Below are 25050 nucleotides of genomic sequence, written 5' to 3'. Positions count from 1 at the left end.
ATTACTGGAATTTTAAAGGAGGCTTGGGTTCAAGCCCCAGAACTGCTGTCATTTATCAGCAGCCATCTCAGGGTCTGTTCAATTGTACAGGGACTGAGTTCCTGGATACATGCCCACAGCATCTTTAGGGAAAAGCTGGCATCAACTGGGATATCAAAACCAGTTTGGCACATAGTTGGGGAGATTATATTAGGGACTCTAAGCCTTTAACCACTAAAAATTTAATAGCTTTGCTTCAAAACTGCTCTGTTTGCTCCCATTCCCAAATTGTTTTCAGAATCCCAGCAATTCAAAGATGTCCAAGTTTTGGTTGCCGTGGGAGCTGGTAGCATGGCTTAGCAGGTACAGGTTCTTTTGTGTGTGTGTGTGTGTGTGTGTGTGTGTGTGTGTGTGTGTGTGCGTGTGTGTGTGTGTGTGTGTGTGTGTGCGTGTGTGTGTGTGTGTGTGTGTGTGTGGTTTTGAGACAGGGACAGGGTTTCTCTGTAGCTTTGGAGGCTGTCCTGGAACTCGCTTTGTAGACCAGGCTGGCCTCGAATTCAGAGATCCACCTGTCTCTGCCCCCAGAGTGCTGGGATTACAGGCGTGTGCCACCACTGCCCGGCAGGTACAGGTTCTTGCTGCCAACCTAAGTTACATTTCCAGGACAGGCATGGTGGAAAGGGAAAACCAGTTGCTACAAGCTGTCTTATGACATTTGCATGTGCACTGTGGCATACATACAAAAATCTAATTTTTTTTTTAAAAAAGATTTAATTATGTATACAGCATGTATGACTGCAGGTCAGAAAAGGGCACCAGCTCTCATTACAGATGGTTGTGAGCCACCATGTGGTTTGCTGGGAATTGAACTCAGATCCTCTGGAAGAGCAGTCAGTGCTCTTAACCTCTGAGCCATCTCTCTGGCCCACAAAATCTAATTTTAAAACTTTAAATCTGGTTGGGGATTTAGCTCAGTGGTAGAGCAGTTCAAGAACAATTAGTGTTGTGATCAAGGAAATGAGGCTAGAAGCACACTTTCTATTTCCTCCCAAAACAATAACACACAAAGAAAGTCATGATACATCACGTTTATACTTGTTTTCAACAGAGACCAAGCAAAAAGGACGAATGAGTACTTAGATCCACAGGGATTCAGTGAGGCTTACTCCAGGAAGTCTGACTCTAGCCAAGAAGCTCCTCCACCCACATCCTAGCCTCAATTCTTCTTCCAAAGTGGCCACTCATGCAGAAATGCTGCAACTTCAAATCTACTTGCCTAGCTGTGTCAAGACTCTCCAAATGCCAGGCCAAGGTTCAAATTCTGTAGAGGAAGTTCCCATTGCTGTCAAAGAACTCACGCCCCCTCTGTACTACTCTGCTGCTGAAATTCTGGTCACCTGGCTCCCCAGCCTTCAGCCCTCCCAGCTTCTCAACACTTGGCCATCCATCGTTGTCAGATCTTCTGATGGTGTCTTTCTGAAGCTTTCTCTGATGCTCCACGGCTGCAGTGCTGGGCACCAAGCTTTCTTGCAAGCCTTGGCTTCTTTTATTCCTCTCTTCCTGTCTCCTCTGTGCGCCTGTGCTGTGAGTGTCTGACCCTACCACTTTCAAAGCTGGGCTGTGAGTCTGACTTTCAGAAGAGACTTCATCCCCTGGCAGCAGCAGTGGGCCAGATAGAGAATGGCCTGCACTGAGAGGCTTCAAGGCGTCTCTAGAAACCACTTGGGGAAAACCAGCTTTTTTCAAGACCTTCTGATCCTGCTTCCGTTTCTGCTCCAAAGTGGGTACAAACTTACTTTTTAAAACCCTCCTGATAACATCGGTGCTGACATCAAAGCCTTCTGCCAACCTGGGAACTGACCAGGACTCTGCAAATTCCTTATGTAAATACCTAGGGGGAAAAACAGCAGGTTTTCAAATGAGAATAAGTCTATGAGAAGAGCTAAAGTGATAATGTTAATGACTCAAATGTGGTCCTTAGACTGTGCCAATGAATTCTGTACCTGTGAGCAAACAGCAATGCCTGGCCACAGGACAGCTCACATTAACCAATAGCTACCAACTGCTATCTACTGATAGAGGTATTAGTTAGGTCCTGGTAATGTAGGACTGGCCTTCACTTCCAAGATTATACAGGTTGGTGGTAGACATACTATGGTGATATTTTATTTGTGCTGAAATGCGATTTTATTTGTATGTTAATAAACAAAGTTACCTGGGGGTCAGAGCTAATAGCAAGCCATAGCAGAAGTCTGGCAGTTGTAGCACACGCCCTTAGTCCTGATCATATCAGGCAGATCTCTGTGTGTTCAAGGACACCACCAGCATGGAGACATGCACCTTTAATCTCAATACCAACCATAGAAGACCTGAAGGTCTGTATAAACAGGCAGTGACCAGGAGGTCATGTGGTTGGGTTTACACCCAATGAGAAGGCAGGGCAGAAAGTCAATAAAATGACAGATACACAGGAAGTAGGTCTCTCTCTGAAGGGAAGGACAGCAGCGAAGGGTAAGAAGGTGGTTTTAAGTCTCAGCTCTTAGCTACTGCTCTGACCTCTTGGGCTTTTACCTCTGCATTTGGCTCTGTGTTTCTTATTTAGTAAGACCGTTACATCTACAATATACCACAATGTAACAATAATGCAAAATAATGATAATGCAGTTAGTGCACCCAGAGGGAGAGCGGGGATAGGCAATTCCACCACTTACAGTCTGACCCAGGAATGCCTGAGGAGTCCGAGATAGAGAGGATCTAAAGGATAAGGAAGAAGTAAGCTGGAAAAAACAAAGGGGCAAAACAAGATACTGCCTGTGAAGCAAGCAGCACGGGAAACCTGAAACTCTGCATCAGGAAAACTGACAGCATACCGCCATCAGCAAGATAATGAGTAGGATAGGGGAAGAACAGGAGGCTGCCAGGCTTTACTTCATAACCCGTCTTTCTGTTGAAGCTAAAGGACATTTACTGACTACAGGCAAGGAGGAGCTGACAGGTAGAAAGCTGGAAGGTTAGTTAAAAGCTATTATCCAAAATGGTAGAAAGGCACTTATCAGGAATGGTGGCACTTATCTTTAATCCCAGCACTCAAGAGGCAGAAGCAAGCAGTTCTCTGTGAGTTTGGGGCCAGCAAGAGCTACACAGCCAGACCTTGTCTCCAAAGGAAAAAAAGGGAGAGAGACAAAGTTTAGAGGGCTGTCTATCTATACCTCAGTGGCAGAGTACTTACCCAGCATGTTTGAGGCTCTGAATAGGATTCCTAGAACCTTGGGGATGGGGAAGATTACAGTTTCATGGGAATCCAGGAGATAGTACAAAGTCTTGACCAGCTCTACAGAATTCTCTTTGTTAATTAATTTGAGTCTTTCTCACAGAAATGGAAAAGGGTATATAGTCAATATAGGGCTACTTAGCAATATTTATCATAATGCAAATGTCTTATTTCCAGTAGATATGCTGCACACTACATATACAAAGAGATTTTAGTTTTAATTTTTTTGGAGACAAGGTTTCTCTGTATAGCCCTGGCTATCCTTGAACTTGTTCTGTAGACCAAGTGGTCCTGGAACTCACAGAGAACAGCCACCACCCCACTTCTTCCCTCCTCCCCAACTTGGAGAACTCTTTGTAAGGGAAAGAATGGAAAGCATTTAAACACCTATCACAGAAGACAGGAAGGATAAACTATGGCCCACTGTACACCTATAAAAAAACTCCGCCTACACAGTTGTATGTAGGCCAAACCCAGCAAAAATAGGATTTAAGAAAAATATTGTATTGTGGTCATGTGTAGAGGGTGCATGGATGTGTCTTGGTGCATGGAGCTCAGAAGACAATCTCTAAAGTTGGTCCTCTGACACCTTCTATCCTTTTGAGACAGGGCCTCTCACTGGCCTACAACTCTACCGTAGAGGCTAGACTAACTGGCCTTGCAGCCCAGGGGTACGCCTTGTCTCTGCTTCCCATTTCACCACTGCTGGAATTACAATTACAAGCACAGGTCACCACATCACGCTTTCTCCATGAGTAACGGGGAACCAAATCCAGGTCCCCACAACACTCGCTAGACAAGTTACCAACTGATCTCCCCCAGCTCCTTTCTTTTTCTTTTTTTTTTTTTTTTGGTTTTTCGAGGCAGGGTTTCTCTGTGTAGCTTTGCGCCTTTCCTGGAACTCGCTTTGGAGACCAGGCTGGCCTCGAACTCACAGAGATCCACCTGCCTCTGCCTCCCGAGTGCTGGGATTAAAGGCGTGTGCCACCACCACCCGGCTCTCCCCCAGCTCCTAAAAGAGAAAACAAACCTTAACACTTAAAAAAAAAGAAAAAGGAAGAAAAAAAAAAAGAAACTTTTAAGACCCCTTTCAAGCAACAATGGTGGCTCTCTCACAATGCAATCCCAGCACTTGGGAAGTAGAGGCAGGTGGACTGCCAAGAACTCCAGGCTACCCCGTTTACATAGTAGTCCTGTCAAAAAAAAAAAAAAAAAAAAAAAATCCAGGCGAGTTGGCACATACCTGAAATCTCACATACAGCACTCAGGAGGACAAGGAGTTCAAGACTGTCCTTGGCTACAGTGTACTGGAGGCCAGCCTGGGCTGCATGAAACCGTCAAGAAAAATTCCTTCCAATACTTCTAAGTTACAGTTCTCTTCCAGAAACAATGCACAAAACCACGGAAAATTCCATCTCACTATCTCAACTCGTTCTATTCAGATGTTAGGTGTTTGGGCCTCTATAAATATTAATATTTTTACAAAAAAACCCAAAAAACCCCAAACCACCAATTGCCCGTAATGGTAACATACTAACCCCAAGCTGGGGATGTGGTTCCGAGGTAATGCCGTTGGCGGACCCCAGCATCGCAAAACAAACAAACTTCTAGACAGGTTTAGGAAGGTCCTTATGGCGTTTTCTATTAAGGCGACAAAATCAAAACCCTCAAAGTAAACCCCATTGTGAAAACAATGTCTTACCGGATCTGCTCAATGGCTTCCCACGTCAATGTTCTGGGTGGAGCCCCTGGAGCCTCCATTTGCCTCCGAATTTTCTGGAATCGCATTGCCTTTTTCTGTCGTTTCAGAGCGCTAGGGGAAAGAGCCAATGGCAGAAGCCATGCGTGGAAGCAAGACGGGTGTTTAAAGAGTCTCGGACTGATTCACGGAGAGCCCAGCCCTCGTTTGCCCACAAAGGCAGCCCGGCCATGTGTGCCAGGTTAACGCACTCTGCACACCGCCCCGGAAACCTAACGCCTACACCACCAGACGGTAAGCATGCCGAACTCTTTAAACGGGTGATGAAACACGGCACTAGCGAAGGGACCTGGGGTCCCGAGGGTGAGAAGACACTAGAGCCTCTGCGGACGCGGCGGCAGGACGCCCGAAGCGGGGGGGCGGGAGGCCTAGCTGCAGGCTGAGGGCCCGCCAGGGAGCCGGTACCTCTGCACCTCCTGGAGCGCCCGCTCCTCCGGCTCCCAGTCGGAATCGGGGTCCGGCTCGCGGCTCACGGGGCCCAGGCCCCCCACGGCCTGGGTCGCGAACCCACGGCGAGCAACGGCGGCGCGGACACGACAGCCCAACCAGAGGCTCAGGGCGAGCGCCATTGCGACCCAAGTCGGCCCTCTCCAGCTCGCAACCGGAAAGCACCGGAAGCGGGAGGGCGGGCCCGGAAGCAGAATGGGGAGCCGGAAGTCGGGCGGGATCGTGAACCTTCAGTTTACCAAATAGGCGGAGGCTGCCCATGTACGGTCTAGTTACCCACCCTTTTCTGCTTATTTTGTTTTTGCGGTGCTGCGGAGCCAAGCCAGGTCCTCGTACATGCTAGGCAAGCTTCTACCACTGAGCTATCTGCCTACCACCGCGCTGGGCTTCCCTATTGTCACTGTGAGAAGAGCAGCCTCAGACGCGAGGATGGAAAGGAGGTACACGACGCGCCTGGAAAATGACATAAACTTTAATAAAAAGACGGGTTCATTGCCCAGAGCCGCCCCTCTGGCACAGGCTGCCCAGGCCTGCCTGATTCTGCCACTGTGGCAGGAAGGGCGAACCCTCAGCAATCTTCTGATGGCGACTACACCGTACCTTGGGCATTTGACTCCACTCGGAAAGGAACTCCTTGTTGCCCAATGACCTCCAGCCACAGGCCACAACCAGGGTTCAGACCCATCGCTTAGCGGTAAACCCAGCCTAAGGCTTGATGAGCAGAGATGCATACATGCTGGCCTTAGCTCTTCATCTTTTAGTCTTTACCGATCTTTTTGATCTTTACCAGAGAATCTTAGGATGGTGAAGAATTCTTGGTGTCTTTGTGTTTTGCCTCTTGCAAACAAAGGTCCTGGCCAGAGCTTTTCAAACTGGAACTTGGTGGCAGTCTTTCAATTAGCAATGATTGAAGGCCATTTGCTCTTGTAGTTGAGTGCTGGGCTTCTCTTCTTTTACCTGTGTTGGATGACGTTGAGGAGTGGGCTGGAATGGTGCAGCACTGGTGCAGAGGCAGGGCAGAGGGTGAGATTCCCAGCCTTTGCTCCTCTGTGTTCAGAGTTTACCATGGAGGGCAAGGTGCAGCATTCGGTCCACGAGTCACTTCCACGTCTTTCGGGCTGCAGAAGATAGCCCTGCTTTGGGGTTAAAGTGGGTGGCACTGATCCTGACAGGGCTCGGTTTATGGCTTCTAGCCTTCTGCTGGCTTGACCTTCTGCAGTAGAAACATGGATTCCCACTAAGTTGTGGTACTCATGGAAGAGATGTTCTCACCTCTTTCCCAACTGTGGTCCATTACACAGAAGAATGGCATCCCATGCTTCCCTCCAGCATCTTTACCACACGTATTTTAATTAGTCTGTTTATATGTCCATTTCCCTGTTAACCTTTGTTGAGGGCTGGGACTGTTCCTGCCATGTCTATCACCAGGGGCACTAGACAGAAGTAAATCAATGGGTCCACTGCCTTCCCCCACTACTACACTATCAGGAGTGCCGCTTTATGTCTTGGGAGCATCCCAGCCGTAGTACTTGCCACTGGGAATTTACAGTCAAAGTGACCAAAGCTAGTTTTGTATACTTACGGCCAGTGAGCCTGACTCTAGAGCTGGAAAAATAGTGCTTCCCAGATTTCTTCATTGGCAATGAACAGTGGCCAATGGCTGCTGGATCTCCTGTCCAGTTGAAGTTCTTGGGCTGCAGATGGCACCGAGAATGCTGTGCAATTTCGGGATTCATGCTTGATAGCGGCCCTAAGATCCTGGGGATCAATTCATGGGGCCGAAGTGGTTGCAGGAAATGAGGAGGGACCTGTTCTGAAGCAGCCCCTCTCAGGAACACCAGTGGGACCAAATTCACAGGTTGCAGTTCTTGACTACCCAGCCCGTCCTGGTGAAATCTAGGCTAGAGGAGAAGAGCAGCCCCTTACCATATTTCTTGTGAGGCTGGATAGAGTGTTGGAAGAAATATGCAACTAAAAAATAGAACAATCTCTTCTAGGCCATAGCCACTGTTTAACTAGTTATTCTTTAGGGGTTCAACAAAAACGGAGGGCCCAACAGGTTCATTACTAGCCCAGGGAATAGTGAAAACGGCAGCTGTTTTGTTGGCCCAAGACTGTTTACTTAGCTCCCATTTGAGCCAGGGTATTAGCAATGCTAGGGCGATTACACAGAAGCCACTGAGCATGGTGGTGGCCTTGTTATTTGTCAGTCATGAGTTGTGAGTTGCTGTGAAACAAGAATAGAAAGAGCAAGTCTCTTGCCATTGAGAAAGTTGGGAGCTGCACTTTGCTGGGTTGCAATACCAAACCCAAGGGATCCTGGGAACAGACATCATGGAAGCAACAGACCCTCTCCCAGGGTCCAGTGACAGATACCATCACATAAACCTCCTTTGGTGTAACCACCACCATGTGCTGGCATCACAGCCCTTGTTCCCTGGCTTTGTGAGAGGCTTCTCGGGGACCCTCACCCGATACTCATGAAGCTTTCTGTGGCCCCGGTGGCTGGGGTACAGCATGCGAGTGAGCTGCTCTACAATACCCAGGCTGCGGATGAGATTCTCTCTTTGTAACAGGAGCTTCATCCGCTCAAGCTCTTCCTCTTCCACGATGTCCTGAGGCTGCATGGTGTCCAGGTGTGCTGGTAGCAGCTACAAGACACAGGAGAGATATAGGATGTCCAAGATGAGGCTCAAACCATCAGCAAGGACAGATGCAGGCCCCTGCTCCACTCTACCTCCTTCCCTCCCCAGACCTCACTGTGAGGGTCCCTCAGCTGTCCATTCTCTCACCTTCTGTTCCAGAAGGTCAGATTCAATTTACTAGTTAGAGACTCGTCTCTCTCGAGCAAGGAGAGGACAGGACAACAGGGATTCCTTTCTCTACTGGTCCCAATTTCATTTCATGTGAAAAGAGAAGAGCCACAGCCCCTGACACCTCTTTCTCCCGGTTCCGGTTTCTATAAGTCAAGCTGGTGACAAGGCCCCGTGTTCCTGTTCTGGATCGGCTTTTCTCCCCAGCTGATTCACCCTGGTTCTGGTCCTTGTTCTCCCTTCGCTTCTTGGTGCCTGGGTTTTCCTGCTGTTCCTGCTTGAGGCGAATCTCTTCCAGTTGCTGCCTGATAAGACACAGCAGCTTCAGACACTGGAGAGACTGTGTGGGCAGAAGGGGCCAGGGGAAACAGGACGGGCTAATAAAAGGGAATCACGGTGCAGTGTTGGGGCTGTTGAGAAGAAACGAGGGAGAGCACAGAAAACACTAAAGGAAAGACTCATCAAGAATCTGTGTCGGGCAGTGGTGGCGCACACCTGTAATCCCAGCACTTGGGAGGCAGAGCCAGGAGCATCTCTGTGAGGTCGAGTCCAGCCTGGGCTACAGAGTGAGTTCCAGGACAGGCTCCAAAGCTACACAGAGAAACCCTGTCTCAAAAAAAAAAAAAACACAAAAAACAAAAAACAAAAACAAAACAAAGCCAGCAACAACAACAACAGCCAAAAAAAAAAAAAAAAAAAGAATTTGTTAGTGGTGGGTTGATAGCTCAGGCAGTAAAGTCCTTGACCTGAAAGTATGACCTGAATTCAAGCCTCAGAACCTATGTTTTTTTAAAAAAAAAAAAAGCCAGATATGGTAGCATATGCTTGTATCTCAGCACCAGCAAGATAAACATAGGCAGGTCCCTGGGACTCCTGCTGGCCAGCGAGCCTAGCCTACTTGGTGAGTTTCAGGCCAATGAGAGACTCAAAAATCAAGTGGTCCAGACATAGTGGTACCCACTTTTAGTCCCAGCATTTGGAAGCACAGGCAGGCAGATCTCGACGCATTTGAGGCCAGTCTCATCTATACAGCAAGTTATGGCCAGCCAAAGCTATGTATTGAGACCCATTTCAAAACACAAGACTCTAAAAAATAATAATAACAATACAGAATAAAAACAAAGTGGAGGGTTGGGGATTTAGCTCAGTGGTAGAGTGCTTGCCTAGCAAGCGCAAGGCCCTGGGTTCGATCCTCAGCTCAAAAAAAAAAAAAAAGAAAAAAAAAGAAAAAAAACAAAGTGGAGCTGGCAAGATGGCTCAGCTGGATGGTAAAGGTGCTTGCCACCAACCAGACCACCTGAGTTCATTCCCCAGAACCCACTTGGCAGAAGGAGACAGTGACTCCTGAAAGTTCTTTTGACTTCCACATGTGCACTGTGTATACATACACGTGAAAATAAGTAAAGGTAATTTTCACATATTTAAAAATGCACAAATGTCAGGCAGTAGTCATGCATGCCTTTAATCCTAGCACTCGGGAGGCAGAGCCAGGCGGATCTCTGTGAGTTCCAGGCCAGCCTGGGCTACAGAGTGAGTTCCAGGACAGGCACCAAAACTACACAGAGAAACCCTGTCTCAAAAACAAAACAAAAAACAAAACAACAACAACAACAAAAACCCACAAACAAGGTGAGCAAGCTAGGGAACAATACCCAAGGTTGTCCTCTGGGTTCCACATTCATAGTGTGCACACATACATTGCATACATACACATCATATGTTCAAATGAAGGCATACATGCATGTTCCTGGACACAGAATTTTTTCTCTATTTCTCCTTTCTCAAGTATGTGGCGTCTTCCTCTTCCCCTGGTAGGGAGCAATTCAACTTCAGGATTTGCCCCCAATCCACTTGAACAGAGGAAAATGCAGCCAAGATACCTGGCACACTCCTCTCTGGCCTTGGAGGCAGCAGTCTCCTGGAAGAGGGAGCCATTGTGCTTGAAGAAGGGTGCATATTTCTCTGAGTCAGGCCCAGGGTAGATCCGCCGGTAGCCCCCTAGGTGGGAATCTTCATATCGCTCCTGGTCCTGCATGGCAGCCTGGGATGACTCAATCTGTTCTCGCCTATAGAAACCAAGCTTAGGGAAGTCAGAGGAGGGCTGTGAGACTGTTCCGGAGGGAAAAGAATACTGGCTAAGGCTTTCAGAACCTCCTACTGGCTGCCTGCCAGGTCTCCCTGACCCCTGCCTATGTAGGGAAGCATCCAAGCTCATGGCTAGCCCCACCATGTATGTAATCATCAAATTAGGTGTCGTTTCCAGAATTTTGATTCTCATCCTAAGTTCAGAGTGATCTATTCATAAACAATCTAATTACCACAGTCTTTTGGGCTCCTGATTATAAGAGTAATACCAATTCAATATAGAAAATATAAAAGGGGTTGGGGATTTAGCTCAGTGGTAGAGTGCTTGCCTAGCAAGCGCAAGGCCCTGGGTTTGGTCCTCAGCTGGGGGGGGGGGGGGGAGGATGATATATATATGAGAAATATTAAAGTAGATGTGCCACAAGCTTATAATCCTAACCCTGGGAAGGCAGAGAGAGGAGCTAGAGTGCAAATCCAGCCTCAGCTTCTTTGTGAGATCGAGGCCAGGCAGCCAGGCTCATGCTCACTGCTGCGAGGCACACAATTCATTCCTAGAGTGTAAAAAAGAAAAAAACGCCTGTGGTTTTTAACATTTGTCTGGCCATTTGCCTGAGACTAGAGCTTGCTAAGTGGCTCAAGCTGGTCTTGATCTTATGATCCTCCTGAGTGTTGGGATCCCAGTCCTGCACTGAGACACCAGGATCCCTTGGTTTCTTTAGTCCAGTGTTTCCCACACATTTTCTCCACTGACAGACATGATTAATTCAGATGTGCCACCCCATCTTTTGGGATTATTCAGGGTGCTTACAATTATTCTTCGCCCCCATTCCCCACACAAATACTTGAGTGTTTGCTATACCAGTCCCTAACACTATTTCAAGGAATCGAATATACTTTGCCTCTGTATATCAAAATGCAAACAGAGAACAATGTTATTCTCCAGATTAATTCAATTCAATTTTATGTCTCATTAACAAATTATAATTTCAGTATTAGCAACCTATTGTAACCTATTTTATAGTGAAAATAGTGGGTGATAAAGAATAACTCAAACAATTTAATATACAACTGGATGTCATTATTACAAGGATTCTCAGGAATTGGTTTCTAGATGAGCTTTGATACAAAGCAGACCAGCCTGCCCACCCTTCAAGGCTCAGGCACCTTTATGGAAGAGGGGATGGAAAGATCATAGAGCCAGAGGTCAGAGAGGACTGGAGCAAATGAAGTATCTTCTGGACCTAACAGAACAGATGCTCTCAGGAGCACACAGCAGCTGTGGGCACCTGCACAGTATCTGCACAAAGTCAATACATTCCAGTGGAGCAGGGAGGGGCTCAGAAGCCCCATCTCTGGGTGAGAAACCATTGACAGTTGATGTCTTCCAGGAGTATAGTCGGTTTTCTTTAAGAGTGTGACTCCTGGTATGTAGACCACACTCCAGTGGACTGCCCCACTCCAGTGAGTACATAGACAACACAAACCAGACTCAGTGGGTTATTAAAAACAAAACAAGAAGTTACAAGGGTGGATCTGGGAGAAGTTACAGATGGGGGGGGGGTGAATTTGACCAAAATACACCATATGCATCTATGCAATTCTGAAAATAAATAAAAATATTATAGTAAAAAAAAACCCTGGGAGTTATGGTTTATCATTAGTTCAAGGCCTGCCTGGACTACTGTATATAGCAAGAACATGTGTCAAAAAATAGGGTCAGAACTAAACAGCCCCAACCAGCTGATCACACTACATAAAGTTCCTTATGTGCCTAGTGAAAAAAGCTATGGAGTGTGACTTGTTTAACAGTCCAGGGGAACCAGGAGAAAGGATTTTGTATAAATACATTTAGACTTTCTTTTTTTTTGGGGGGGGGGTTGTTTTGTTTTGTTTTGTTTTTCGAGACAAGGTTTCTCTGTGTAGCTTTGCACCTTTTCCTGGGAACTCGGTAGCCCAGGCTGGCCTCGAACTCACAGAGATCCGCCTGCCTCTGCCTCTGGAGTGCTGGAATTAAATGTGTGTGCCACCACCTCCTGGCACATTTAGACTTTCTTAATATTTATTTTTACACGTGAGGATGTTTTGCCTGCCTGTATGACTGTGCACCATGTATGTGCAGTGCCCACAAAGGAGAAGGTCAGATCCCCTAGGCCTGGAGTTACAGATGATTTCAAGCCACAATGTGGGTACTGGGAATTGAACCTAGGTCCTTTGGAATGACAGCCAGTGCTCTTAACCGCTCAGCCATCTCTCCATCCCCACATTTAGACTTTTATTTTTATTTATTTATTTATTTTTTATTTTATTTTATTTTTTTTGTTTTTCGAGACAGAATTTCTCTATAGCTTTGGAGCCTGTCCTGGACTACTTCTGTAGACCAGGCTGGCCTCGAACTGCCTGGCTATTTATTTTATTTTATTTCTTACTTTTTGGTTTTTCAAGACAAGGTTTCTCCGTGTAGTTTTGGTTCCTGCCCTGGATCTCGCTCTGTAGACCAGGCTGGCCTTGAACTCACAAAGATCCCCCTCCTGAGTGCTGGGATTAAAGGTGTGCGCCACCACTGACCGGTTCACCTAAACTTTTAAATGCTTGTACAAATATAAATATACAACAGTAACATGAGTCGGCTGGAAACTGAATCACTGCAGGAGAAGGCCATGAAAAAGACTACTCGATGTATTTTTAAAAAATATGTCTCGCTGGGCAGTGGTGGCGCACGCCTTTGATCCCAGCACTTGGTAGGCAGAGGCAGGCGGATCTCTGTGAGTTCGAGGCCAGCCTGGGCTACTAAGTGAGTTCCAGGAAAGGCACAAAGCTACACAGAGAAACCCTGTCTTGGGGAAAAAAAAAAGTCTCTACAATATGTAGTGTATTATCTAGGCAAAAAAAATTTTAAGTTAATCAGCTCCTTCTCTTAGGAAAGTAATAACAAAGAAGTTAAGATGCACAACTAAACACCTACCAGGACCTGCAGGGTGGCTCAATGGATAATGACACTTGCTGCCAAGCCTAAGGACGTGAGTTCAATTCCCATGCTCCAACATGGTGGGAGGAGAGAACCAACTACCACATGTTGTCCTCTGACCACAGGTCTGGCATGGCCCAGTACAGAAACACACACACACACACACACACACACACACACACACACACACACACACCATGTACTATATTAACTTAAAAACAAATAAACTGGACATAGTGATGCACACCTTTACTCCCAGCAACTGGGAGGCAGAGGCAGGTAGATCTCTGTGAGTTTGAGACCAACCTGCTCTATGTATCTAGTCCCAGGCCAGGCAGAGACCTGTCTCTTAGATACGGGACACACCTGGCCTCTCGTGGCTGTTGGTGGCATGGGAAAAGCCGCTCCTTGACCCGACGTTTGTCCTCTTCAATCACCTTCTTTTTGTCACAGCCCCGGAGGTTGACAAGGTTCATGGCATCGCACAGAAGTGCATCTTTTACCTCTCGATCCAGGCGAGAGTCTGTGGTGAAGCTCGGGGAGTGGTTTACCTGCCGAGAGGAGTCCTTATCGTCCCTGTCCTAGACCACACGAGCAGGGGGTGGTCTGTTGTAGGTCTAGTCTGGGGAGAAGCAGCTCCCTCCTGTGGCCTGAGCCGACCCCTGAGGAGAGATCTGACCCATCTCAGGGCTAGTCCGAGGAAACCAGACATACAACAGAGTCCTGAAGGGCAAGACTCACTCAGGGAGCACTGGGGAGTCCTGAACATGGATTGCTATGTTGCTTGCTTGCTTGCTTTCCTTGGGTTTTTGAGTCTGGGTTTCATAGAATCCAGGCTAGCCTCAGATTCACTATGTAGCTGAGGCTCATTCTGAAATCATAATCCTCCTTCTTCCGCTTCCCAAGCACTGAGATTACGGACATGCCCAGTCTGAATTACTCTTGTAGAGGGCAAAGACCACAGCGTTTGTCTCGGCAAATGAGAAAATCTTATGCTTTCACCTGGTTCTTGCCCACCCTGAGACTTCTACCTCCCATCCTCCCTATTCTGCCATGGTAAGTACACTCTTCCCAGGGCGAGGCCTCTGACTTTGGCCTTGGCAAGTCAAGGAGAGAAGTCTTACCTCTAGAAGCCAGGGTTTGAGCTTGTGGTCCAGTAAGATGTCAAAACCCAGGATCTCAAAGCAGGCACATGTACCTCCACACAGATATTGGGGGAAACAGGTTCGGTAGTTGTGGCGAAGGACAGAGTGGGCTGAGATGATGGTTTTGATGATGATGTCCTCGATGTCCCCCCACAGCTCCCGGGGGTCATAGCTGTGCTCCCGCAGCCAGGCATTGAGTGTCGACAGCTTCCTATGAGGCCCAGTGCTCAGAGGAAGACCAATTTCCATGCCAGCAGGGCCTGGCTGCAGGCAGGAGGCTCCCTGACGTCAACCCCAATTCCGTGTTTGGGACCCTGGGCTCCAAAGGGCTGCTAGCAGCTGGGAGCTGGGATTAGTTACTAGGGCCCTAGGTGGTTGAGCCTGCACTTAGAGCCCAGACACAGGACTAGGGTCTTCAAAATCAGAGACTCCCGAGAAATCAGCTTCCCAAGAGCCAGTTGGGTTTCATGGGCTCCTGAGACTGTGGGACTAAAGGCAGAGGAAGCAAGGGAAAACAGATACCTCTTACTGCCCACAGCATCATCCCGGACAAAATTCTCATTGTGTTTATTGATCGCATAGTTGGTCAGGTGCATGCAGACATCCTCCTGTGAAGTGAATGGCCGTATGTTGGCTCACACTGCCTCTGTGTTGGCCTCTCTGACCCTTTGGTGTCTTCTTATTACCCACTGCTCTGCCCCAAGGTTGCTCATCACCTGGCCCTCTTCACCAGGGACTGTCCTGTATGATCCTGGGAAAGAGGCTGTGCTGGGCAACTTCAGACAGAACCTTTACTTGGTCACCACCCAGCAAGGGCTCCCCCAGGTGCTACAACTCTCACTGACTCCCTTCCTTGGTCATGGCTGGCAATGACAAATTTCCTACCATGCCTGTCCCTAGAACCAAGGCACTCATGGCAATGAAGGGGAAGAGGGGCCCACCCTGCCTCCTCACCAGGTTGTTATGGCTAGGTTCCACATACGGCATGGTGGCAAAACGGGCCAGGCCTTCCTCATACATGAAGATCCGGAGAGGGTCACAGGAAGTGATCAGAACATAGATTCGCATGTCAAACTTGAAGCCATCAATGAGGAAGGGCTGAGAGCACGCAAACCCAGAGGGAATACTAATGAACTTCTAAAGTGCTTATTACATGCAATATATGGTTATTACAGGTGCTTCCACTATATAACACATTGAAACCTCACAATGATCATATAAAGCAGTAACTGTTGTTATTCTTATTTAACAGTGAGGAAACAGTGCCAAGGAAAGGGCCAGGTAACTGCCCAAGATCATATGTCTGGGATATGGGAAAGCTGTGAGTCAAACCAAGGCTGGCTAGCTCTGAACAACGGCTATAATCTGTAAGATAATGAGGACAGCAGAGAGGGCATGAGCCTATAATTGACTTCTGCCCTGATGTACAAGGGATAAGGTATCCCAGTGTGGGGAAAGGCCTGGGGGTTCCGAGGTGGCCTTCACCTTGGTGATGTACTGCTGGCAGATCATATGCTCTCCTGGCTTGATTTCCTTAGGGGTTCTGGTGATAAAGATGCCACGCCCCTGACAGCCGCTATCTGGCTTGCAGATATAAGTGCGGGTTTTCCGCTGACGACCGTAGGCCTGGAAGTCCCCATAGCTACATGCAGAGAGAGGCTGGTCAAAGGGTTTCTGTGCATCCTGACTGTCTTGGGACCCCCATGGCCTCCATCTTGTTATCTATTTCCAGGCTCTTCTTAGAGCACTTAGCCTTGGACCCACTTCTGCTTTGGCCAGCTGAAATTTTCTTTTTTTCTTTTTCTTTTTCTTTTTTTCTTTTTTTTTTTTGAGACAGTCTCTCTTTGTAGCCCTGGCTAGCCTGAACTTGCTATGTAGACCAGGCTGGCCTCAAACTCACAGAGATCCACCTGCCTCTGCCTCCCGAGTGCTGGGATTAAAGGCGGGTGCCACCACCGCCCGGTCAGCTGAATCTTTCTTGGTCCAGTTCCAACCCTCTTAAACACATCTGGGTCACAGGACCACAGAGAGCGACTCCTTACCCTGCCCCCAGGATCTCGGCTCACTCACTCTGCAGGGAGACACCAGGTTCGTGGGAAGATGTTGTACTCGGTGGGGTAGAGCTTCTGCATGCGGTTGAGGTTCCGAGCCAGCAGATCTTTGCGGCAGATTTCTGTCATGCCAGGGAAGTGGTTGATTTTCTGAAACAGAGTCAGTTGGTTATACTGCTCCCCCCCAAGGTTCCTAGGACCCGGGCATCCCACAGAGCCATAGAAAGGGACTGGAAAGGAAAGGAAGTCCAGGGGAAGATGGCGCTGTATCTAGTCAGCAAGGGTGAAAAAGGAAGCTTCTGTAAGGCAGGTGGGAAGTCACTCCATGGCCTCTCCCCAGTACACATTTAGAGCAAGGCTGAGAAAGGAGAGGACAGCTGGAAAAGCGTAGACTAGCCAGGACCTTTTGCTCTCCAGCCATGTCTCACATCCTTGGTCCACAGGAATAATGACGCTGTCTGGAGCTAAGGCTCAGTGATGGAGTGTTTGACCAGTGGGCATGAGGTCCTAGGTTCAGATCCCAGCAACACACACACACACACACACACACACACACACACACACACACACACACGCTTACTTATAAAAGAAGGATGACACAAGATAACACAAAGAAATAATAAGAAACGCATTTCCATGAAGACACAGAGGAGAAAAGGAATCCAAGAGGTCTGTAGGACATGCATGCCACAGCACCCAGAGACCACATGGCACGAGGTGTCTGCTGGGACCCTTAGCTGTTCTGCCCTGCAGGGATGGAAGGCAGAAGCAACGAGACAGCCAAGTGCATCCAGCAGCCTTCCTTAGTCACTGGCTGTGTGAACTCTGTTCTGGGCTTCCTGCCCTCTTTTTAACATGCTGCTCTCTGCCACTCAGGCATGCTAAGGATTTAATGAAGAAGCAATATAGAAACCCCTAACAGTGTCTGGCTGATACCTAGGAATCCCTTGGTAAAAGCTGTTAATTAGTAATCCTCATCTGCCAGCTGCTCCCTGCATAGCTATCCTTTCTTTGCAGTTGCTCCAGCATTTAGAGCAGTTACTCCCTCCTAGCTTCCCCCTTAAGACTAGGTTAGGATAAGTTACAGTGTCCTGGGCTCCCTTTCTCCATTCCCCTAGAGAAGCGTATAGACCCTTTTTAATTAGTCATGTACTGCATAACGACATTTCAGGTAAGAACAAAGCCCAGACCAAATGGTGGTCCTAGAAACCCCATCACCTAGCAACTGGACAGACATTTGTTTATTGCACTTAATGATGTTCCCACGAGGAAATCGCCTACCAACCCATTCTTCACAAGCGCATCCTCATCAAGCCACACACGACTTCACCAGACACGGTGACACACTGTCTTGTTTTTTTTGTTGTTTTGAGCCAGGGTCTTGACAGACAGACAGCCCAGGACAGATAGCTTCAAATCCTCTTGACTCAGTTTGCTGACTGCTGGGATTACTGTCCTGTACCACTATACCATGCCCAGCTCCATGCATATGATTGTTGGCTGGCTCTCTCTCCTGCCCCACTTCTTTGTCGTGTGTGTGTGTGTGTGTGTGTGTGTGTGTGTGTGTGTTTCTTTTTCTTTTCTTTTCTTTCTTTCTTCCTTTCTTTCTTTTCTTCCTTCCTTTCTCTCTCTCTCTCTCTCTCTCTCTCTCTCTCTCTTTCTTTCTTTAGGCTGGGTCTATGTAGGATGGCCTTGAGCTCCTCCTGCTCCTCATTTCCACCTCCCAAGCGCTGGGATCACTGGTGTATATTACCACATTTGGCTCTTCCACGATACCTCTTAACAGACTTGGCTCTTCCACACTCTCTTGGTAGATGTGTGATGCTAAGCTGCTTAGATATTAAACCATCCATCTGGCCTAACTATTAGTGCCCCCCCCCCCACTTAGATCCTGGCAACTGAACTCGATGCCTTTTGCATACTAGGCAAGCACTCTACCACAGAGCACTGAGCCAAATCCCTAGCCTTCTGCTATTAGCCCCTGAAGCAGCTTTCTAGGCCTCACCCCAAGATGGGCACACCTGCTCTCAATGAGGCAGGCAGCCTAGTCAGAAGCCACGAGTCAGAACAAATAATGTGACAGGGATGTCCCCACCCGACACTTACTTCAGGTAACAGAAGCTCCAGAGAGCCAAGAGGAGAATATTTTTATTGGAGCAGAAGACCTGGGGGTGGCCTCCCTGTCTGTATAAGGCACAGCAATGGAAAGAGGCAATGTCCCCGTGTCAGGGCAGCCAGGGTGGGAATGCTCATTTTGGATGGTGGGCCAGGACATTGGTACCTGAAACCTCTTCATGTCCATGACTCGTTCCAGTGAGACAGAGCAGTCTGTCCAGTACACAGCCCACTCTTCATCCTCCCCCACTTCCTTCAGGCCACACATTTGGGCTGCCCGGCGCACTGCAGAGACAGGAAGAGTAACACTGCCAGTCTGGGCACCAGCCATGAGCCCCAGAACTCTAGCTGGGCCGAGGAAGGAACAGACCTGACCAGAGAGCAGACTGTAAAGGCGTGTGGTTCTTACCTCAGCCTCATAGTTACCAGGCTGCAATCTCAAGTTCATGAGGCTATCAGAGAAAACAAGAGCTAGACTCTGCCGCTCTGGGTCAGGACCGTTTGGATATACAGCTAACCCTCAGTCGGAGCACCTCGGGCATCTAAGACTCTGAGTGGCTCTTTGTACAGACGTCAGTAGGGAGAGGAGGAGACAGATGAAAACCTTGACCTAGCTGGGCTACGACTTTTCATTGTTATGCTCCATGAGAGCCTCTCGAGAAAAACACGGTTTTTTGGTTTTTGTGGTGTTGGAGATTCAACCTACCCATTCTCAACCTTTCAAAAATAGCTGGGATTTTGTTTGTTTGCTTTTTAAGATATTCATTATTTTGCTGGGCAGTGGTGGTGGACACTTTTAATCCTATCACTCAGGAGGCAGAGGCAGGTGGATCTCAGGGAGTTCAAGGCCAGCTTGATCTACAGAGTGAGTTCCTGGACAGCAAGGCTACACAGAGAAACCTTTTCTCGGGGAAAAAAAAAAAAAACCAAAAAAAAAAAAAAAAAAAGAAAAAAAAGAAAAAAAAAGATTTTCATTATTTTTAATCATGTATGCATAGGTGGGCACATGTGTGTCAGATCATGCATGTGGAGGTCAGAAGATAATTTGCAGGGGTCTCCCTCTGCCATGTGGGTCCCCACGATTGAACGTAAGTTGTCAGCCTTGTTGACAAGTGCATTTATATTATGAACTATCTTTCCAGTCCCAAAAGCAGTTTTAACTTTTCCTTCTGTCCCTCATTTGAAGGGTAGGGCAATGGTGACATTCCGACAGATTTTTTTGTTTTGTTTTGTTTTGTTTTGCTGGCTATGTAACCAAGGATTACCTTGAACTTCTGATACTTTTGACTCCATCTTCTAAATACTGGCAGAACCTACCAGGACCAGTTTAACGGGGTACTGAGGATCAAACTTAAGGCTTCATGCATGTTAGACAAATATTCTACCAATGAGTTATATCTTCAGGCCCCCCCCCACCGCCTTTAAAATGATTATCATTATTTATTTTTTAGTTTTTTGCCCCCCAAGGTCTCACTATGTAGCCTTGGCTGTCAGCTCACTCTAGGCCAGGCTGGCCTGGAACTCATAGAGATCTGCCTGCCTCTGCCTCCCGAGTGCCTGACTTGTGGGTTTTGTTTGCTTGTTTCTTTTTGCCAGCTAATTGGAGATGCCTTCCCTACCAGTGAGACTAGCTGAAATATGGACATCTCAGCTGCCAGGAGCTCAGCCTGGGGACCTCAGTGTAGGCAGTAGGTAACCTAGGCAGGAGCCAGAAGCTGGGAAAATGGCTGTGGTTCTGTCCCAGGAATAACAACAACAGTCCCTTGGCTGTGAGTGATGAGCCCAGTGCTTACCACTCTCATACTTGCAGTTGGTCAGATTGATGGCCAGGGGTCTGAAATGAAGGAAGGACAGAAATCAGGCAGAGTAGGAGAGGACAGGCTCCAGGCAGCCAGGAGCCCAGGTGAAGAAATAGCTAAGGAATTTATAATACAAATTCATTTTCTCTAGAAGTATCTTAAATACCAAACCAACATGCTACAATTCCAAGCTGGGAAGACCCAAATGACTCTGAATTTTTTTTTTTTTTTTTCTGTTGCAGGAGCCTTTCTTTCTTTTTGAATTTTCAAGAGGAGGTTTCTCTGTGTAGCCCTGGCTGTCCTGGAATTTGCTCCGCAGACCAGGCTGGCCTGGAACTCAGAGATCAGCCTGCCCGAGTGCTAGGATCAAAGGTATATGCCACCATGACTGGTGTGTGTGTGAGCATTGGGGATTCAAACTCAAGCCTTCATGCTGTGCATCAAACTCTCTTCCCCAATTGAGCCATCCCATCAAGCCATTGTTATATGGTTTTTGAATCAGGGTCTCAAACTGGCCTGGAATACAGTCATTATTTTGTCTCAGCCTTCCTATTGCTGGGATTATTGGTGGATGTGCACCACAGCCTGGCTCTCCTCTCGCCTCCCAAAGGCTAACATGAAAAGCTTAGATCCCATCGCTCTCCTCTATCAAATGGCAGTGTTACGCCTAAGGGCTGACTCTCTAGAGCCAGATCTGTGGGGATCTAGGGAAAAGTTACCTCCGTTTCCGCTTCCTCTTTCTTCTCCCAGCTTCCAAATCATCTGTATCTGCTGTACTTAGGATTTTCTTTGGGATTTTCTTGGCCACAACAGATAAGGTAACCCCATTCTCAAACTCTTTATAATCAGCCTTTGCAAGTGCCTGCTGGGAAGAGTTGGGGGTGGTCGATTCCTCTCTAACACACTCTTCCTCAGACTCTTCTTCCTCAACATAGTCTTCTTCAGAATCACTGGTCTTACAGGTACTGGGCTCCATCCTCTTAGATTCTAAGGGGAAAGGGATGGGAATGAAATATCAGACCTCCTTCCAGGCCCAGAGACCCTTTATGGAGCTCTAAGGAAATGTTGTCCTTTCAGACCAATTCTACTGTAGACTAGGTTGTTTCCAAGTAGAGGGCTATGGGGAGAGCATGGGATGTTGGTAGGATGTAAAGTCCTTAACTAAAAGACCCCATCATCCAGGATTACCCTGGATCATTCAAAACACTGCAGTGCATGCAGAACAGAGCTGGCCGAAGCCACGATCGCGGCTGTTTTGTTTCCTGACTAGGAAGAAAGGTGGCAGACTGAACTGGATGATTCTTTGCTTTAAAATACAGCTGATGATCAAAGGTTCTCGGGCCGGCCCTTTCCCCGAGCCAGGATTCAGTTTCCCTATGTGAACACGTCGGGGTCGGGCAACTGATGGCTGATACCCTTTGGGCTCGGATAGAGGAAAGGAAACCCACGGCAGACACTGCCCACCCGAGGTTTCGAGGAGAGCTCAGGGGCTGCTGGTGTTGCCCCTAGCAGCCCGGGGCTGGCCTCAGCTGGTCGCTCATGGCCGCCCCTCGCCCGCTGCAGCTCTTCCTGGGCGTTGCTGGACGTCGAGGACCGTCTCTTCGTTCCACAGGACTGTCTGTCCCCGCCGTCGCGAGGGGGAGCCCGCTCCCCCTCGGGGTTAACTCCTAGCTCCGAGATCCTGGCGGCGGCGGCGCCTCCTTAAGCAAGCCGACGGCCGCCGCCGCCGCCGTCGCTATGGACACGAAGGCGGCCCCTATTGGAGTAGCGTTCTGGGGGCGTGGCCTTCCCGGGAACCACACCCACTTTGGTGCCAGCAGAAGCCATCTTGGAGCCCCGGCTGTCTGGTTTTGCCGGGTGCGGCTGGAGGTCAAAGTGTATGAGTCCGTGTTTTCCGCTAAGAGAGATTCTTCCAATGCATTATGGGACTTGTAGTCCTCCCGCATTGGTGACTTTCCTGGATTCCGATGGCCAAGGCAAACAAGTCTGTGTTTGAGACAAGTAGCCGCTTGTGTTTCTTCTGCATTTTAGAAATGGTGCCTTGAGAAAAGTCCCCGCCCTTGACAGGGACAGCAGCGATTAGGACACCTGCCAAGGTTTTCACCCTGATAAGCTGAAACAGTTCCATTAACTAATTACAGAATAGGGCCAGAGAGGTGGTTCAGCGGGTAAAAGTGCTTGCTGATAAGCCAGAGGACCTGAGTTCGACCCCCTGAACCCACGTGGTGGAAGATGAGAGCCTGGACAACAGTAAGTAGTCTTCTGACCTCTATACCCACGCCTTGGCATGGTGCCCACCACTATAAAGAAACTTTTTTAACTGAAAGAAAAGGAAATAAGTTACCTCATGCAATTGCTCTGTCATTGTTGCCTTCCTATATTTGACATCCCCCCACTTTGAATTCCACTAGCTTCCTCCACCAAACCCAACCCAACTTGTTAAAATTCAGATTATTTTGTGTGGTAAAACCCAGAGAAGAATTGAACAATTTTTGTTCATAAAACGACAAACATTCTCGAAGTTACATGAATATGAGTATTTTCTGCTTCCCCGGTAATACTGAAAATGTGCTTAAGTAGTAGTGTGGCAATGGAAGCTAATGTCATTCACTTTTTAAAGTACTAGTTTATGTGTATGAGCTTTTGCCTGCATGTATGTATGTGGAGCACATTCTTGCTTGAAGCTGTGCAAGTCAGGAAAGGACATCAGCTCCCTTGGAAGTGGAGTCACAGTTGGTTGTGAGCCACCGTGTGGGCAATGGGAACTAAACCTGGGTCTTCTGAACCAGTGAGCCATTTCTCCAGCATTTTTTTTATTATTAAAAAAATTATGTGTTTCTTTGTGCCCGAGTGCCTGTGCTCCGTGTACGCAGAGCTAGAGGAGGTCAGAGGAGGGCACTGGATCTGCTGTAACTGGGGTTACAGATGGTTGTGAGCTGTCATGTGGATGCTGGGAATCTTACCCAGATCCTCTGGAAGAGCAGCCAGTGTTCTTAACCACTGAGTCATCTCTCCAGCCCTCTCTTTTATTCTTTTAAAGATTTACTTATTATTTTATGTGTATGGGTGTTTTGCATGCATTTATGTATGTGTACCACATGTGTGCAATGCCCTCAGAGGCCAGAAGAGTTTGTTGGAGTCACACATGGTTGTTAGCTGCCATGTGGGTGCTAGGAACCAAACCTTTTTTTTTTTTTTTTTCCAAGACAGGGTTTCTCTGTGTAGCTTTGGGCCTTTCCTGGAACTCACTTGATAGCAGCCTGGCTCTGCCTCCCGAGTGCTGGGATTAAAGGTGTGTGCCACCACCACCCGGCCCGGCTTCTTTTGGTCTTAAAAATCAGCATTCTATGTGATTTAAGAAAGTATTCTAGCCAGGTGGTGGTGGCACACACCTTTAATTCCAGAACTTGGGAGGTAGACAGGTGGATCTCTGAGTTTGAGACCAGCCTGGTCTACAGAGTGGGTTCCAGAACAACCAGCCAGAGCTGTTAGAGAAACCCTGTCTTGAAAAACAAAAACAAAACAAATATAAACAAATAAACAAATCTGTTGACCTTGTTACTCCTCAAAGGGGTTTCAAGTAAGTAAATAAGCAAACACTGTAAGTGCAGGAAAAATGTACCCTGAGGTTATATTACCCCAAAATCTAAGCTGTAAATAAATAAATATTTGGTCATCAATAGGTCCTTTCAATATGTACTTATTTATTTTGAAACCTGTATCATCAAACTCTTCCTTAAATTTAAGATGTTGTTAAGTATGACATTTTTCAGGAGAGTGAGTTCATGACTTAGATGGAATTCTGTAAGATATGTATGCTAAGTGTACAATCCCCCCCCCCCCCCCAAGGGTTTCTCTGTGTAGCTCTGTGCCTTTTCCTGGATCTCACTCTGTAGTCCAGGCTGGCCTTGAACTCACAAAGATCCAAGTGCTGGGATTACAGGCGTGCGCTACCACTGCCCAGCTTTAAATTTAAATTTTATACCTATAACAAGAGAACACGAAGTGTGTATTTAGGACTTGATATACCCTTGTCAAGTTCTTTTCTATATTTCTCAAGATCATTATGTTACTGACTCTGAAAAGTGATCTGGTAGTAACCTCATAATTTAAATCAAGACATTTGCATAAAATAAATAAGAACAGGGGCTTCAAGATGGCTCAGCAGGTAAAGGAAGCCACGGCTGAGGACCTGAGTTAGAGACTCCTCAGGATCCCTAAGGTAGGAGAAAACCGACTTTCCAAAATTTATCCCCTAATCTAGACACACACTCACACATACCAAGTAAATCAATAAATGTAAAGACATGGGGTTGGGATGTAGATCAGTTGGGTAGACTGATGGCCTAATGTTCTCAAAGCCCTGGGTTTGATCTCCAACATCCCAGGAAACAGACACAGTGGCATTCATCTGTGACCCCAACATGTGGGAGGGGGTGGCAGCAGAGTCAGAAGTTCAAGGTCATCCTGAGCTACAGAGAGAGTTCTAGGTGTGAACTTGAATTCCTAAAAAGGCTGTGTGTTGGGTGCTCACGTTTAATCCTGGCATTACAGGCAGACCTCATTCAGCATTCAAGGCTTGCCTGGTCTTCACAGTAAGTTCCAGGACAGCCAGGGCTAT

General features: G+C 47.6%; 2 protein-coding genes across 2 annotated transcripts; both read right to left on the bottom strand.

The window, feature by feature from the left end:
• Positions 1 to 1052: 1052 nt before the first annotated feature.
• On the bottom strand, positions 1053 to 5632 carry Ngrn (neugrin, neurite outgrowth associated). The gene is made up of 3 exons (XM_036175468.1): positions 5415 to 5632; positions 4953 to 5063; positions 1053 to 1870 (listed from the first exon to the last, which is right to left on the bottom strand). The coding sequence occupies exons 1-3, from the start codon at positions 5576 to 5578 to the stop codon at positions 1294 to 1296; spliced, it is 852 nt and encodes a 283-aa protein (XP_036031361.1). The 5' UTR covers positions 5579 to 5632; the 3' UTR covers positions 1053 to 1293.
• A 704-nt stretch (positions 5633 to 6336) lies between these two features.
• LOC118584902 (tubulin polyglutamylase TTLL13) lies at positions 6337 to 23019 on the bottom strand. Its single transcript, XM_036189245.1, has 15 exons — positions 21894 to 23019; positions 21149 to 21416; positions 20424 to 20464; positions 18797 to 18915; positions 16535 to 16665; positions 15950 to 16106; positions 15419 to 15562; positions 14987 to 15072; positions 14444 to 14675; positions 13686 to 13870; positions 10150 to 10335; positions 8394 to 8574; positions 7928 to 8107; positions 7039 to 7357; positions 6337 to 6669 (listed from the first exon to the last, which is right to left on the bottom strand). The coding sequence occupies exons 2-15, from the start codon at positions 21403 to 21405 to the stop codon at positions 6410 to 6412; spliced, it is 2478 nt and encodes an 825-aa protein (XP_036045138.1). The 5' UTR covers positions 21406 to 21416; positions 21894 to 23019; the 3' UTR covers positions 6337 to 6409.
• Between the last annotated feature and the right edge of the window lie 2031 nt (positions 23020 to 25050).

Source organism: Onychomys torridus, chromosome 1 (genome assembly GCF_903995425.1).
Source record: "Onychomys torridus chromosome 1, mOncTor1.1, whole genome shotgun sequence".
In the NCBI taxonomy this organism is placed as follows: Eukaryota; Metazoa; Chordata; class Mammalia; order Rodentia; family Cricetidae; genus Onychomys; species Onychomys torridus.
Note: the sequence above shows the minus strand (reverse complement) of the source record. Positions and strands in the feature narration are given on the sequence as shown.

Coding starts and splice junctions, on each gene's coding strand:
- Ngrn (XM_036175468.1), bottom strand. CDS start 5,578: ATGGCGCTCGCCCTGAGCCTCTGGTTGGGCTGTCGTGTCCGCGCCGCC. Junction 5,064..5,414: donor GCGCTCCAGGAGGTGCAGAG/GTACCGGCTCCC, acceptor TCTTTCCCCTAG/CGCTCTGAAACGACAGAAAA. Junction 1,871..4,952: donor GAAGCCATTGAGCAGATCCG/GTAAGACATTGT, acceptor TTTTCCCCCTAG/GTATTTACATAAGGAATTTG.
- LOC118584902 (XM_036189245.1), bottom strand. CDS start 21,405: ATGGAGCCCAGTACCTGTAAGACCAGTGATTCTGAAGAAGACTATGTT. Junction 16,107..16,534: donor ACCTGGTGTCTCCCTGCAGA/GTGAGTGAGCCG, acceptor CTCTGCATGTAG/CTATGGGGACTTCCAGGCCT. Junction 15,073..15,418: donor AACCTAGCCATAACAACCTG/GTGAGGAGGCAG, acceptor TTCACTTCACAG/GAGGATGTCTGCATGCACCT.